At 42.3% G+C, this 14,723-nt stretch overlaps 1 protein-coding gene across 1 annotated transcript in view; it reads right to left on the bottom strand.

The window, feature by feature from the left end:
- The window catches only part of RSPO3 (R-spondin 3), a 61,129-nt gene that overhangs the window by 19,687 nt on the left and 26,719 nt on the right, over positions 1–14,723 (bottom strand). The window contains exons 3-5 of the mRNA XM_055811071.1: positions 5,354–5,545; positions 3,709–3,855; positions 1,137–1,334 (exon numbers count right to left, since the gene is read on the bottom strand). Coding sequence (XP_055667046.1) covers positions 1,137–1,334; positions 3,709–3,855; positions 5,354–5,545 — 537 coding nt within the window. The remainder of the gene's footprint in view (positions 1–1,136; positions 1,335–3,708; positions 3,856–5,353; positions 5,546–14,723) is intronic.

Below are 14,723 nucleotides of genomic sequence, written 5' to 3'. Positions count from 1 at the left end.
TTATATCCCTAAGGAATAAGCCAACTTTCAAAAGGGCTACAAGCTCCAAACACCTTTAACATTTTGATAAGTAGTCTGCAGCAACCCTAGTGATCATTTAACAATGAAACAGTAAGTTACTACTTGGTACCAGCACCTCGTGCTGGCTCACAGATGTTCACACCGTGGGCAGCTGCTCCACTTGTTCCAGTCACCTGCAAAAGGAGTGAAGCCTTGCTTTTGGGTTGGGAGAAAAGTGGGGAATAGAAAGGATGGGGAAATGGGAGGGATGGGGAAAAGGAAATATTCTATCAACACTCCTGTGCCCACCACAGTAACTGTGCTGCTGACAGAGCAAGAAACTTCCATGCTGCAACAGGGGGAGAAAAGGGAACAACAGAACAACTATCTCTGGTGGAATTTTTATAAATTATTATTTCATAGACTTCTTAAGCATCTCCCGTTCTTAACATGTGGGATGCCATTCACTAGGTGCTGTGATGGTGAATAAGTCCAACAAGCTGGCTTGCATGGAGGGGCAGTTCTGCTGGCACCCTTGCTTATTGGGTGAAACCAAGTGGAGTTTCCCTTGGCTGCCATGCAGTGTTGTGGTCTTTCTCCCATGTAGGGATTCCATGAGCCAGATTCAGGTGGCAGGATCAGGCCACATTTTTCAGCCAGAGCTAGCAGAAAGAGTTCAAGGTGGGAGAGAGGCCACAGTGCTGCAATTGCAAGAGTTATGGGTCTTACCTGTAGGGAAGCATAAAATAGGAATCAGTTTGGAGTAATCCCATGGCTGAAGCATGAAACCTGGTTGCCTGATACCCAACAAACAACTCCCACCATGACATGTTTTACAAGGATCTTTTGGTTCTGACCTCCACATGCAACCCCTCATCTTGGTAGCTCTTTCAGCAGAATCAAGAGAGAATGTGCCTTCCCATCCAGCCCACCCTGTCCTCTCTAGATCACACAATGCGCATTTTTTGAGCAGCATTAGGACTTTATTTACTCCAGGCAAGGGCACAGTTTTCTCCAGCCCAAAGAACGCCACATCACTGGGAGTTTTAGTGATGCCTTCGATCGAGGCCTGGGGATTCAGAGTTATTAAACAAGCACAATACCAATCTCATATTATGATGATGATAACGTGGTACCTTTTCCTTCCTTCTGACATCTCTTTCTTTGTACAATACATTTTCTGCTCTCGCTTGTAGCTGGGCAAGGATTGCCCCTTGCTGACGGATGCTGTACGATCTCTCTGACCCTTACTTCATTTCCTCTTTTGAAACCACATGTTTTTCCTTTCTTTGTGCAAGGGCTCCATGGACTCCACTCACTAGCTTCACAGTGCACTGCAATAAACATAGGACAAGCTGAGCCTGGCCAATATCTTTTTTGTATACACAATGCATACGGTACATTAATTTAATTCTTCATCAGCCGAAAGGTGGCAAAAATTAATGGAATTAATCAGGATTTGCAGCATTGAATTGACAGAAATTGGACTGCTGAGGATATACTGTACAAAATAATGTCAAATAATTATGTCAGTTACTATTTTGTACATGCTGTTTCATATTTCCATTCCTAAAATGGGGCAACAACACAATTGGTCTCAATGAAATCAGTTACTGGGGCTTGTTCTGAGGTTGCTTTGGTTTTGTGGAATTAAACATTATTCATGCCTATGTGAGAGTGCAGTCACTGGGTCAAGCTGCTGCAGCTGGTCTCAACATTATTGAATTTGGAAATCAATAGACTTATAAAGGACCAACTGATAGCAAAAGGCATTACATTAAGAATCAAGTATCTTTGGTGATTTGCTGCTTGGTACTCAGCTTAAATAGTGAAAGAGCCATCATCTGTAGCATATAAAAGCTGTAAGTAGGCAAAGCAGAGGAGAATTTGGGTCAGGGGGGTGCAAGCTTTTCAGAAGAGTGTGGATTACAGTTTCTAAACCACAGTGGTCTGAATGCACATCCCATACTATTGGGAATTCAAAAGATGTGCAGCTGGACATTTGTCCAAACAGTGTAGACAAAAATGGGAGTAACCTTGGAAGCTTGAAAACGTGCTCTTAATAACTATCCTTCCTTTGTGCCATCTCCTCAGTATCCTTCTCTTGATAAAAGACAGGGAGCATTTATATTTACTTTATGTTCACATGCGTGCTTAAGACTATAACCACCACTGGAGAAGGAAAGGCTTCCAGACCCTCTATAAGGAGGAATATGTAAGTTAACAGTTTTCTGGCTCCAGAATTTACTTCCAAATTTTTCAAAACCTGAAAATATAACTGACCTTGGGCAATCTCTGAGCCTTTCTCCAGTGAATTGTCATGTGGGTAGTTTTGTTTTTCATATTACACTGGAGCTCTCCTGTTAAAATAATTGGCCTTCACGTGTACAAAAAAGTTCTGTTATTCCTCCATAGCTTTAAATGGCTTTTCCTATTTGAGACTGACTCATTGTTAAAGCAGCTAAGTCTACAGCACTTGGAAAAAGCCATCAAGAAACAAAAATGATCCCTTGAATTCCTTTCAAAGATGAAAGTCTTTGCTTGAAAATAAAACCGTAAAAACATCACTACCACCTGAACTAATATATATTTGAGAAGGAAAATGCCAAACCACTTTGGCATTATTTTTATTCCTGCATTGCTTCCCCTCTAAAACACGCGATACCAGGGAGAGCTATATGCATGATACTGTGGGGGAGGAGATTTCCATCATGGCCAGACTGTGCCTAAGTGCTCCCTGGTTGCTGGTGGCTGAAGAGGTTACCGCTTCCACCGCAGTTCACAGCCCTCAGCCACCACAATTCACAGCTGGCATACTAAAATAAGCTGAACCTTGCCGCAGCTGCAGCATGCCCATGGCGGGGATGCCAACTGCACCAGCCCAGAGGCAAATATATCACTAGTTCTGCTTTCAGCCAGAGGGATGGCAGAGGGATGGAGCAGACAGTTAGGTGTGGTGACCTCCAAAATTGCCCCGGAGTGAATAATTGGAGCTTGTGAGTCAGAGACTGAAGAGATACAAAAGCAGGTCTCTTCTCTGCAGCCAGTGAGTCATAGGACCAGTGTTGCCAATCTCGTTCCTGCAGTGACAGTGCCACACTATTTGGTGTTTTATTTTAATCCTCAGTTTCTGGAGTCAGGTGATTATGCACATATACCATTTTGGGTTTTTTGTGGGTGTTTGGTTGGTTTTTTTTTCTTAAAGTTTTAGTTTCTAGCCTTCGCCTTTGTGAAGGTAAGCTTCAAAATGTTGATGCACGCATGCTTTGAAAGCTCAGGTAGTACAAGGGAGCTAAAGCAAAGCAGTTAGTGTTTTAATCTTTTGACTACATGTGGAGTCTGGCTCAGGATTTCTGAACCTTTGATGTTAGCGGTACTGCGTAACACTGCAACAGAGCAAGTAAGACATGGATGTCGTTCTACCTCAGGGAAGACCAAACAGGCCATATTTCCTGAGGCAGAATTGCCCTTAGTGTCAAGGCTGCGTTTGTGGGGCACAGCCAAGCTTGTGCCTCTTGTGAAATGTTTGGAAAGACTTGGAAAATACCGTGAGTTTGTTGTGCTGGGGAATACATCTTCTGATACAGAACATTTTCATTTTAAGTTAAGGATTCCTTGGTTGTGTAACTGATCTTTGGACTCCTGCTCTCCCTAGATCCCCCATCCCCTGTCAGAAAACCAGGCAGGACATGAGGGGACAGGACTTACCGATGCTAGTGCACTCCATTGTGTGATTGTTGGCTTCCAGCCCATCAGGGCATTTTTCAAGGCACTTTCCACTGTATAAGTAAAACCCACTTTTACACTTTGTGCAGAAGTTTCTGGTGAAGCAGGTATCACAGTCAGCTTTACATTCTGAAATGCAAACAGTAAACGACAATGCTGTTACTCTTTGCCATGAAACACCATGGGCTCTCTCACATATACCAGAACCACACAATTCTAGCAATGTTAAAGAATCTTCAAAGGAAGCAAATTATATTTAGATCTTCTTCATGGCCTTTGCACACAGTGATGCCAGCCACAAGTGACCTTGGCACGAGTGAGGGTTTTATAAGGGTGGCCTGATGCTGAACGGCCTCACACTGCTTGTCTTCTTGAAGACCTATGCAAATGGAAGACAGAGCACAGCATGTCAGAATAACAGCATGCTGCTGCTGCCCTACACTGACACAGCACAGGTACTAATTAACCCCACAGGGTACGGTACTGGGCCAGTTCCATGCTATCTGTCTCCATTCATCCGGGAGGAATAAAAATATGCCAGAATTTAGGATCTGCTTAAGACTGTTTTGCATCAACATCTTTTTCTTTTTTTAAATGAATCCCTGATGTTCAATCAGATGTCCTGTAGTTTTCATGTATTCTCCATATAACTACCCCAAATTGGCATTAGTGGTGTATTTCCCAGTTCTTAGATATTTTTAAAAGAAATACATAAAAACTTGTGTATGGCACAGCTCATGTCTGAAATGCAAGGCCACACACTGCTAAAAAGTGAGCAAATACTTTACAGTGTCAAGTTACTCTGTAAGACTTTACTCTGGGGTCCATTCATTAAATAATTTTTATTACCAGGTAAAAACTGGGAGAGTTGCTTGGCCATCATTCTTATGTTTTTATATCACCTGTGGGATTAAAAATAGTTAATTCAACAACAAAAAGAGGAGTGGGGAGGACATTACAATATTTTCCAACTCATTTATGGTTCAAAATACATAGTAAGGTCAAAATGTTGCCCAAGCAGTAAAGAACAGAGCTGGGTTCTCTGTCTCCCAGCCCAGAGGCAACATGAATCAGTAACTTCCCCAAATCAGGGTGACACCTGGTCAGCTGCTACAGGCATTCAGAGGACTACACTGAGTGTGAGACACGCTATAAAGAAACCAGGGCAAACTGCATCCTCAAAGAATGACACCTGCTGTCTTGTCCCCTTGTCGCAAGGGTCAGGAGGCTAAGGGCTGTAGGTTAAATGGCTCCAGCCACCGAGATTCATCATCTCTCTGCCCTCACTCTTCAGAGCTGCCACCACTCCCTCTTGCTGCTGGAGGGCAGCGCCTGGTGCCCGCTGGCGCATCCCTTTCACATGGGATACAGAGGAGGAGACCATCACCTGGGTCTTAGGCAGGTCATTCCTGCAGAGTCAGGATGCCTGAGCTTTAGGCTGTTTTGTGATCTTTCACCTTAACTTCTTGCTCAGGTTAATATTTACTATACTATTATAAAAGAACTGAACAAATAAAGACACAGCCTGTCCATCTGCTTCTCTGTTGACTTGACTTCTAAGGGAATGCAGCATTCAAGAGAGAACAAACAAATCCATGAATCCATTTCCCCTTTCCCCAGCACTTACTTGCACACTTATTAATGTCGGGATACCGTGTCCCGTAGTATCCGCTTGGACACGAGGAAAGACATACTCCAATCTGTTTCATGCCAATCCTTTCCAGAACAAAAAAGAGCCTGGGCTTACATGACAGGCATCCGTTGTAGTCAGAACACGTAGCACACCCTCCTTGGCAACCCTGGCTCACATTAGGATGCACTGAGAAGGCAAAGATTAAAAAGGAAAAAATAATGGTGAGAGAACAAGATATTAGACAAGACCGTGAAATAATGATTTCTCTGTACTTGGAAGGGTGGACCATCTACCCCTCTGACAGCTCTTAAAGATTGCTTCATTTTTTTCTTGGGTCTCTTATGACCTGACATTTCATTTCAGCGATTATTTCACCTGCATAAAAATGAGAAACTCAGCTGATGTGCTCACATCTTGCAGAAATAGTTAACAGTAAATTACATTTGAAATAGATTTTATGGAATGGCAGCATCCTCGAGAACAGTTATTTTTCTTTTAGTTATTTTCAGTGGCTTTTCTGACTTGTATGCACTTGGTTCAGCAGGAAATACATGTTAACTTATCTTTGCTTTTCCTAGATGGATGATTAAAAATCAGCCTAGTGTGTAATTTCTTTCATTGGCTAAATGCCATTTGATTGAGTTCTGCTGTGCAGGAATATGCCCTTGTAAGATCTGATGCTAATTTGCCTTAACAAAAAGACACAGGAGAGCCATCCTTCTCACCCTCCTTCTTTCCCTGGAATGTTCTCTCTGGCATGTTTTTAATCTCTAACAATTAAAACCTGATGTTCAGACTTAACTGTGGCATTTACCCTGCTGCAGTCCCAGCATGGAGCATAGGTAGGATTATATTTGCCTTTCAGTTGAATTGTTCTAATTCTTCAGACAAGGAAAGGAAAACTTATTACACTCACTGCTTAAGACTATTCAGCTCTTTAGGGGCTTGGGGGTAGCAGAAAAGAGGATGCTATTGCAGACTATCTTTTCAGTAGCAAACATTAATCAGTGTATTCCTTCTCAGAGGTAGAGCCTAATGTTGTGCATCCTCAGGTACTTTAGAAGCCGTTACCTACTTTTAATTCCTTCTTGGTTGCATTCTTAAATAAGTGTTGGATCTGAAAAATACTTCAGCATCAAATAACTCCAGACCCCGTGCCCCCTTTTTTTTGGCCTCGTGTTATATGAAAAACCCAGGCATTTTTCTAAGTGTAAGCTTTCATCTCTCAGCCTGAGACACCTGGTTATATTTCATATGTAAGAGAAACCAGTCTTCATTTACATTTGTAAATACTATTCGTAAAAACTGTTAGGTTCCTGTTCTGCCTTCTGCTCAGTCCAGTGATAATTTTATAAATACATACATGCCATACAGTTTGATTGCCTATTTTAGTGTTTTGATCTTATTTTTATCTGCAGATATTGCTAAATGGCTTGCATATGCAATGAGCCTGCTTTTGTCAGGTCCCTTCTGTGGATCCCTTGGAGGCAGAGCAGAAGCCCATATGAATTCATGGCTTGAAGGCTGGTTGAAAGCCACCACTCTCTGCTACCTCAGGGGCATTTACCTGGTGGCAGGGAAGTTCAGGAATACCTCTGTACTTTGTTCCTTTACAGTTTTGGCAGAAAAGACATGGCCCATGAACAGGAAAAGCCCTCCTCTATGCTCTGAGGTTTTGATGACCAGTTCCTCAACCTGAGAATCCTCACAGGGAGGTCAAGTTCACTTTTCCTCTTTCATTAACAGAATGAGGAATGAGGGCTATTTCTCTTAGTAGGGCTGAACATGTAGGAGAAGAGCAAACTTTGGCCTTGCTGCAGACAAACAATTTAAATGAGAATATAAGAACCCAATTCTCTGTGCTGCCCAAGGCACTCACTTTATGCAAAACCTGGAGGAACGTGTTTTTACCACCAAGACACCACTACTATGAGAATAAACAGCATTCTGCATAGTCAGAAACTGCAATCTCAATTCAGTTATCAGACTTGCTTTCAAGACTCTCAAAAGACTGAGTTCTCAGTAAGTATGGCATATTTTTTTCTGAGAAGATTCCAAAGATACAGAGTATATTGATTTTGAAATTAAGATCCTGAAGAATTGGCTTTCTTTTAAAATTTAAGTAAATGAAAATGTCCGTGTCTCTCTCTCCCCTGTCTTTTGGCTCTTGTATGAAGCTACTTTCAAAGGCAGGCACAGTAATGTGATCTAAGAAGCTGACATTATTTAAAAACTACCTGTGACTTTCCTTCATTAAGTCTGACAGAGGGAAGAAAAAGCAGCTGAAGTACAAAATATTTGTCGTCAAAGCTGCTGTATAAAATATGGATGATAACTTTTGATGGGAAACATATTATGTGTGAGCACCTGTGACACATCGTTATGAGTAGATTCTTTTGACAGAGAAAACATTATGTGCAACTTCTCTGAGGTCAAGCTGTGTGTATTGAGCCCTTGAGACAGGCAATACTTAATTATTGAAAGATGATAATTCTCTGTAGCTAAGATCTATTACATGGCCAACTTCCATCTCCTTTTCAACTCCAGAAGTATTAAGTATAAAATAAAATGTACTCCCAGCCATTTTCATAATTTCTGCCTCCTTTCATGCATCCCAGATACATCCCATACAAATAACATGGCAAAAAAGGAAGCCTGTAGATCTAAATGGAGAATCACATTGTCAGTATTACAGAGCAAGAAGTTAAAATATGTAAGTCAAGCTCCATTTAGAAGTTGATTTCATGCCATGTTACAACTCAATGTGTGAAGCAAAACAAGCTTATGTTCTTGAAAATGTATAAAACAAAAGCCTCGTTGAAGAGTCAGAATTGACATTTTAAATGAAGAAAGAATTTTTTTCTCTTGAAAGCTAATAAAGGGATCCTTTTTTGATAGTCCCCTATTGTGCCTGGCATTTCTTTGACCCCTATACCTGTGTAATAAAACTGTCTCTCATTGTGCTTGCTCTGAACGCTAGGAAGACCCTTATTCTGGCTCAGGCAAGGAGCAAAGCAGAGACAGCTGAGTCCAGAAACTGGTACTGTTTGACAGCACAGCACTGGGCTTTGTCATTGAACCTGGGAGAAAATAAATGGTGGAGGAGAAATATTCAGACAATGAGATAGCATGTTTGAAATAAGGCATCTCCAAGCTCCAGCTGAAAATCTCGTTCTCATTACCTCTCAGTCTCCTCCCTCTCTGGCTGAGATCCAGGCATTTTCCTGATCCCTGCAATGTAGGGGCCAGTCCCTCTCCTCCTGCAGAGGCCAAGTGGGGTCAGAGGGATTCCAGAAGGAAACGGGGCAAACTCAGGCTCTGAAACATCTTCCTGCCACAGGGAGGGAATTTATCACTGCTGGCTACAGAACTGGCCCTTACTGTTCGTCCCTCATTGCAGCGAGGTGTTAGTTGCCTGCAGATCTCAAGCACTCCAGCAATTGCACACCATAACCATAAGGAAGCAACCAGAAGTTTTGCCCCTTGTTTCCCCCCATATCAGACAGTGTGAGCTCAGAGTTTAAGTGATGTGCCACAACAAGCTGGGAACACAAACCCCATCTGGTGAAATCCAGCCACGGTACACCTGGTATAAGCATGCATTACTTCAAATTTCTACACTTAAGTCAACAGTAGAAATGGGTAAGTAATGTATATCCACTTTAAGAAACACTTTGAAGTCCACAGGTGAAAAAGCACTAGGGAAGGGCAGACTGCTCCTGTTAGCCAAAAGTTTAGATGTGGTAAGAGGGACAGAGAGGTCCCGTCTCTTGGCAAAGGGGCAGGTGCTGTGGCCTCGTGGGTTAGGCTCTGGCTGCAGAACCAGATCTGGGCTTTAGCATTGCGAATAGGTCCAAGAAATGCTCTTGCTTGTAACCACTTGGTCTTTGATGCAACCTGCTCCACTATAAAGACAAAAAAAATGAAATAGAAAAAATTCTCCACAACCCTCAAAACTGACTTCGATGAGGATGAAATATTTTATGCACGGGCTGCTAGAAGCAGTGTCTTCCATTAGACATAACCCTACCAGCCACCAAGCAGTCTGCCCTCTTGTATTCGAACACTTTTTGAGCACGGTGAAAACCTAGGCTCTCAAGGATGAAAAATACAGCACAGCAATAGGCAAAGCAAGTGGTGGGAGCACAGAGACCCACAGACAAGCTCTTCCCTGTTGCTTACAAGTGGGTCAGCCAGGCCTGCTGACTCATCAGGTACAAAGGATGTATGTGCAGGCTCGTGGCTGGCTTTAGGTCTGGAATCCATCCCTCCATTTTTCTTCTTATAAAGTCTAAATACTGGGGATCAGAGAAGACACTAAGATAATCTTGAACTATTCTCTTCCCCTTGCTGGCATTAAGCCTTTTTTGGCTTGGAGGCCTTTTTTTGTGCAAGCTGTTTGTCCAGATATTAGTTTTAAGCCTAATTAGCAAATGCAATCACTGGGGATTTTCCTTTCTCAGAATATTTTCCAAAGCCCTGCTCTGGAAACAATGAGCTGTGGTCTCTCTGTTAAAAATAGAAAGTTAGGGACAAGGAGCTGAAGTTGAATCTGAATTTATAATGATGAGACAACAGAAGATTTTGATGGCATGCAGCAAATAAATTCTACAACATTTGCAATGACATTTTTCTAGCAGCTACACTTTATATATAGATTTAAATTTATGGGATCAAACATGAAACTAAGGAAATGCAGGAGGAACCTGGCTGGGTGTATGTTCTGACAGCCAGGGGAAAAGCTTGGGGCAGAAGAATATTCTTTGCCCATTTGCTGCAGCTGAGATGCACTGTCTCATCACCAGTCTTCAATGACCAAGACGTCCATTTAGAGCTTTGTTCTTGAAATGGATGTGATAGACAAGCGAGATCCATCCCTGCTCAAAAGCTGCCACTACTCCTGGTTTCTTGGGCTTGTGCATTCTCACAGGAAATATTTTCACAGCAGAGCTGCTCTGGAATTCAGCCTCACTGGTTGGGCTGCCCCTTGCTGCAGGACCCAGGCCCTGCCTTGGCTTTACCCACCATGCGGCACCCATGTAGGCACTAGCCCTTGTGGTGGAGGAGATTTGGGACAGGATATCCCACGGGTTCTCATGTCACTTGATCACTCCATGCATTCACTGGCATTCAGTTCGCTCTCTTTCACCTAGTGTGAAGCAGCTGCCTGTGGCAGTGGCTTGAAAACAATACTTCATCTAAAGCAGAGCTACTCTTAATCATGCAGACCATCCTCTAGGCAAAGGCAAACAGCATTTGGCAGTGAGCTGTTCTAATGAGGAAGTCATTAAGGAATTCAGATTGCAAACCACAGTGTATTTCCTCAGACTCTTTCTTGGACAGCATTTCTCTGTGTGGAAATGCATTAGAAGCAGAATGGACAATGGTGGGGCAAAACCACTGAACCAACGTGTAGGCAACGTGCGGCACAGAGCAAGGAGAAAGCCCAGGAGTGGTGGGACAGCACTGGGAGAGCACATACACATGGGTTTGATAAGTTTGTGTTATCACTGCTAAACAGATTGGCAGCCTGGGCCAAGATGAAACCTGAGCTCAGTCTTGCAGACTAAGCTCTGCTTGATTGCTTGGCCTTAAATCATCCACAGGGAAGCAAGGGACTTCATGTGTTGTGATGGGGCAGCAGCTGGGCTCTGCGGGGAAGACAGACCCATACATGGCAATTGCTGCATTGGATTTGCCATTTGTTTTCTGGGATGCAGCTGAACTAGTGGTGATAGCTGAGGGATGTAGACTCCCCGTCCAGCCTCACCTGGATCTACAGGAGTCTGAGGTGGCCTTGAAAGCAAAAGAGGGAGCAAAAGCGGAAAAGAGGAAAAATCAGTCTAAAAGTCTGCTGTTAAAGGCTTAACATATTCTGTTTCTCTTTGTGATCTGTGCTTCACAAATACTTTGAGATTTCTTTCTATGAGGATGGTAACTCCTCTAGAGATTTGTCTGACTTTAATTTTACTTCAGAACATTGCTGCCTTCTGTGGTACAAAACACATTAACAAAGAAGATCCTCAAGTGTCCTCCGGTGTTTGGAAGGAAAAAGATCCCATAAGGACTGAAAAAAAAAAAAATTTCTTCAAGCATCTGCCTAGATTGACAGAGTATTTTCTTCCTCAAGAGGCACTTCCCATCTGAGGGAAAAGAAACCAACCTATTTTGTTCACCAAGTGTCAACAGTTCTAAAAAGCAACAGCAACATGAGTATGGGACAGTCCCACAGTCTCAGGGAGTATCCATAACCGTTTTGTAGTGGTGTCTGTGAGCAAGAAGGCCATCAGCCCAAGTGGCCAAGATCTCACTGGGGAATGCCTCATCATTATTAAACACATCTGGCAAAGTCATCCTGAAAATTAAGTATACTGGCTGCCAGAACACACTTCCCTTGAATTTGGTTAGAAAGACCATCAACAGGCTGAAAAATCTCACCAGGGGTGCAGAGTTTTATGCAGTCTCTTAGCGTCTTCAGCACAACAAAAATCAGCCACAGCAACCACAAATAGCTCCTTCTCATTCCAGAGAGTTTTGTAAATACACTGAAAAATTCTTTTCATGGAGAGAGAAGGGAAATTGACTTTTTTTTCCCATGTACTATGGAGCACCACCAGAATTCAGGCATCCAGGAAGTTTAACCAGTATAGGAACCAAAGAGGAACCCTGAGGCAAGTTGCCTTTGATAGCAAAGGTAGGACCAGGTCATTCAATACCTTCACGCATCAAGTTCTAAATCCTATAAGCAACTACAGGTCTTACTTTTAAAGTCAACTGTAGCTGTTTCCAAATACCCAGCCTTCAAGACTATACTTTATAAATCTCCTTTAAAAATAGAAAAGTGAATTACATATCTCGTCCTCATTGCCTAGATAGGAAGACCTGTTATAGAAGGGAAAGTTTGGGATCTATAAAGAGTAGTAACCTAGCAGTTGTATAAACTAATACTTGCATAACCAATGTGTCATGACATTTGTCAGACTCAGCTACTTGCAAATAAAGCACCTGTGCCAAGATGAAAAAAGGAGGTGTGAGTTTGGAAAGAGATTATATTTGATGCACATATATTTAGACAGTATTTTAATAATCAAATCCTGCAACACGCCATCATGAAGATCCTCAGCTGATTTTACACTTTGCATGCACACAGAATTCGAAAAACAAAGGTGTCAACGTCACTGTGACTCCCCTGACTCCCCAGTCTCTTCCCTACAAGATATACATACTTCTATCCAGTAAAAAAGCACAGCTGTATATTGCACATGCTCATTCTTTGAAATATGCAGTCTTTCTGCTTGATTTTCTGCTTGATGCTAGCATTCCATCTATTGTTTATGCTTTTCTAACAAAGTTCACTGGTGCTCAGGTTGTGCTGGTGGCACCAGAGCCTTCCTCCCCCCCACACTCACACCCCCCAGCTTGCTTCTCCTGCTTCATTCCTTTAACATACTAGAGGCTTTTATTGTTGCGTATTACAGAGATGCTCGTGTACTTCCAAGCTGTATAAGGATCACTCAGCTTGTACTGTCAACATTACACAACTACAGTAGCATTTGCAAGTTTCTCGTTTCCCACAGGGTCTTTTGAGACCGGAGTTTTTCTCTCAAAGTTTTGTTTCAGAAACCACAGAAAGAACAGCAGGATGTAACAGATTTTACTTTCCATGCTGGGGACTAGGGAGAAGGGTTTAGACAGCGAAAGCCTGTAATCCTGTGTCAAAGCTATGATTTTCTACTACCATGTTTACAGCGTTAAAAAATTAATAAACCAGACAGCAAGCCAGCCCACTGCCTTGGCATTGCTCAGATGTGCCTTTGGTCAATTACTTAATATCCTCTCAATTTTGTGTATTTTCCTGAGTGGAACTGATCAAAAGTTTGTACTGAATGAAATATTTTTTTTTCTGTGTAATGATTAAATTCATACCATACTGAAGCTAACTAACTAAAAGCCCTGAAGTATGTTGTTTGCAGTGGAACTGGTCTGGACTGATGCCTGCAGACATTAAAGCAGAACCTATCTCTTTAAATTCAAGCTTCACGTGAAGATTTGAACCCAGATTATAGACACTAAGGCGTATCACAGTGCTTGAAGGTCTTTAAAAGTTGTTTTCTACAATTTGTAACAAGCCGAAACTCTGATACCAATTTTTCATAAACTAAATACGGTAAATTCTTCAGGCTGACCAGACCATCTATCTGTCAGTGACAAAAAATACTGTCCAAAATTCCAAGTTTAAATTAATGATGAAAATCCTAGATCTAGTGACTGTTTGTCTGCTGTAGTGCTGTGTAGCTGTGTAGCAATGTATTTGCTCTCAACACTCCACAACTAATGACCCAACTATTTTCACCTTTCCCTCATGCCACTGGGACCCATCACAGTGTGGAAAAAAATAAAAAAAAAAAGATAAGTCAAAGGTTTTTGAGTGCAAAGCATGAACAGTATGACATGAAATCAAATTCAGGTCTGATGGAAAACAGACTAAAGACATCATCACCAGTCACCTCGGACTCACTAAGTCCTGGCCCACCAAAATCAATGGCAAAACTGTGAGGAGATGGGGGTGAGGATTTCACTGGTTTGTTAATTGGTGTTAGGGTAGTCCATGGTTCAGAGTACAGTTATCTGATTTTTAGAGGGCAGTGTGATCAGTTGGCCTGTTTTGACTGGGATTAAGTAGTAGGATGGGCAAGATTTAAGTAGGCGTCTGATTCCTGAGAAACACTGTTCAACAGCTCGGTGTGCCTGGCTCTTCTTGTGAAGTAACTATGAATGGCACGTAGTTAGGGCTTGTTTCATCACCCCTTCTGCGCACTACCCTCTCTTTGAAGTCTGAGCCTTCCCCTCCCAACCAGCTTCACTGCCTCACATGCTGACCCACATGAAAGAAATTTAGCACTCACACCAAGCACCATTCACTTCCCCCAAACCGTAATACATCTAACATCACTGCAGTGATGCACAGCAGGCAGTTTGAGCTAAAGCCGCACTAGGAAGTATTTGAGCTGAATTCTTGGGGTACTGGTGATGAAGTCAAGGTTATCATCCATTTTGTGTTTAAGCAGGGAGACGGTTCTTTTTTATGTGTGGATGTACCATCACTCCACCACTTCTCCGAGGATTTGCGTGCCAATCAGTTCAGTTGATTGCAAGAGAAAATGTATTAAGATGAATTAAAAATGCTTGGATGTTGGGGTTTTTTTTTAATGTAATATCTGTAAAAGTATGTTCTTTATCCCCAAACCAATTAACAGTATAGCACTGACACATCAAACTTTCCAGATAGTCAAATTAATTGAAAGCTGGTGCACAGACTGTATTTGAAAATAGAAATTGCGTACCGCGTGGGGCTGTTAGTGAC

Source organism: Falco peregrinus, chromosome 7 (genome assembly GCF_023634155.1).
Source record: "Falco peregrinus isolate bFalPer1 chromosome 7, bFalPer1.pri, whole genome shotgun sequence".
Lineage (NCBI taxonomy): Eukaryota > Metazoa > Chordata > Aves > Falconiformes > Falconidae > Falco > Falco peregrinus.
This window is presented reverse-complemented; position numbering and strand designations above follow the sequence as displayed.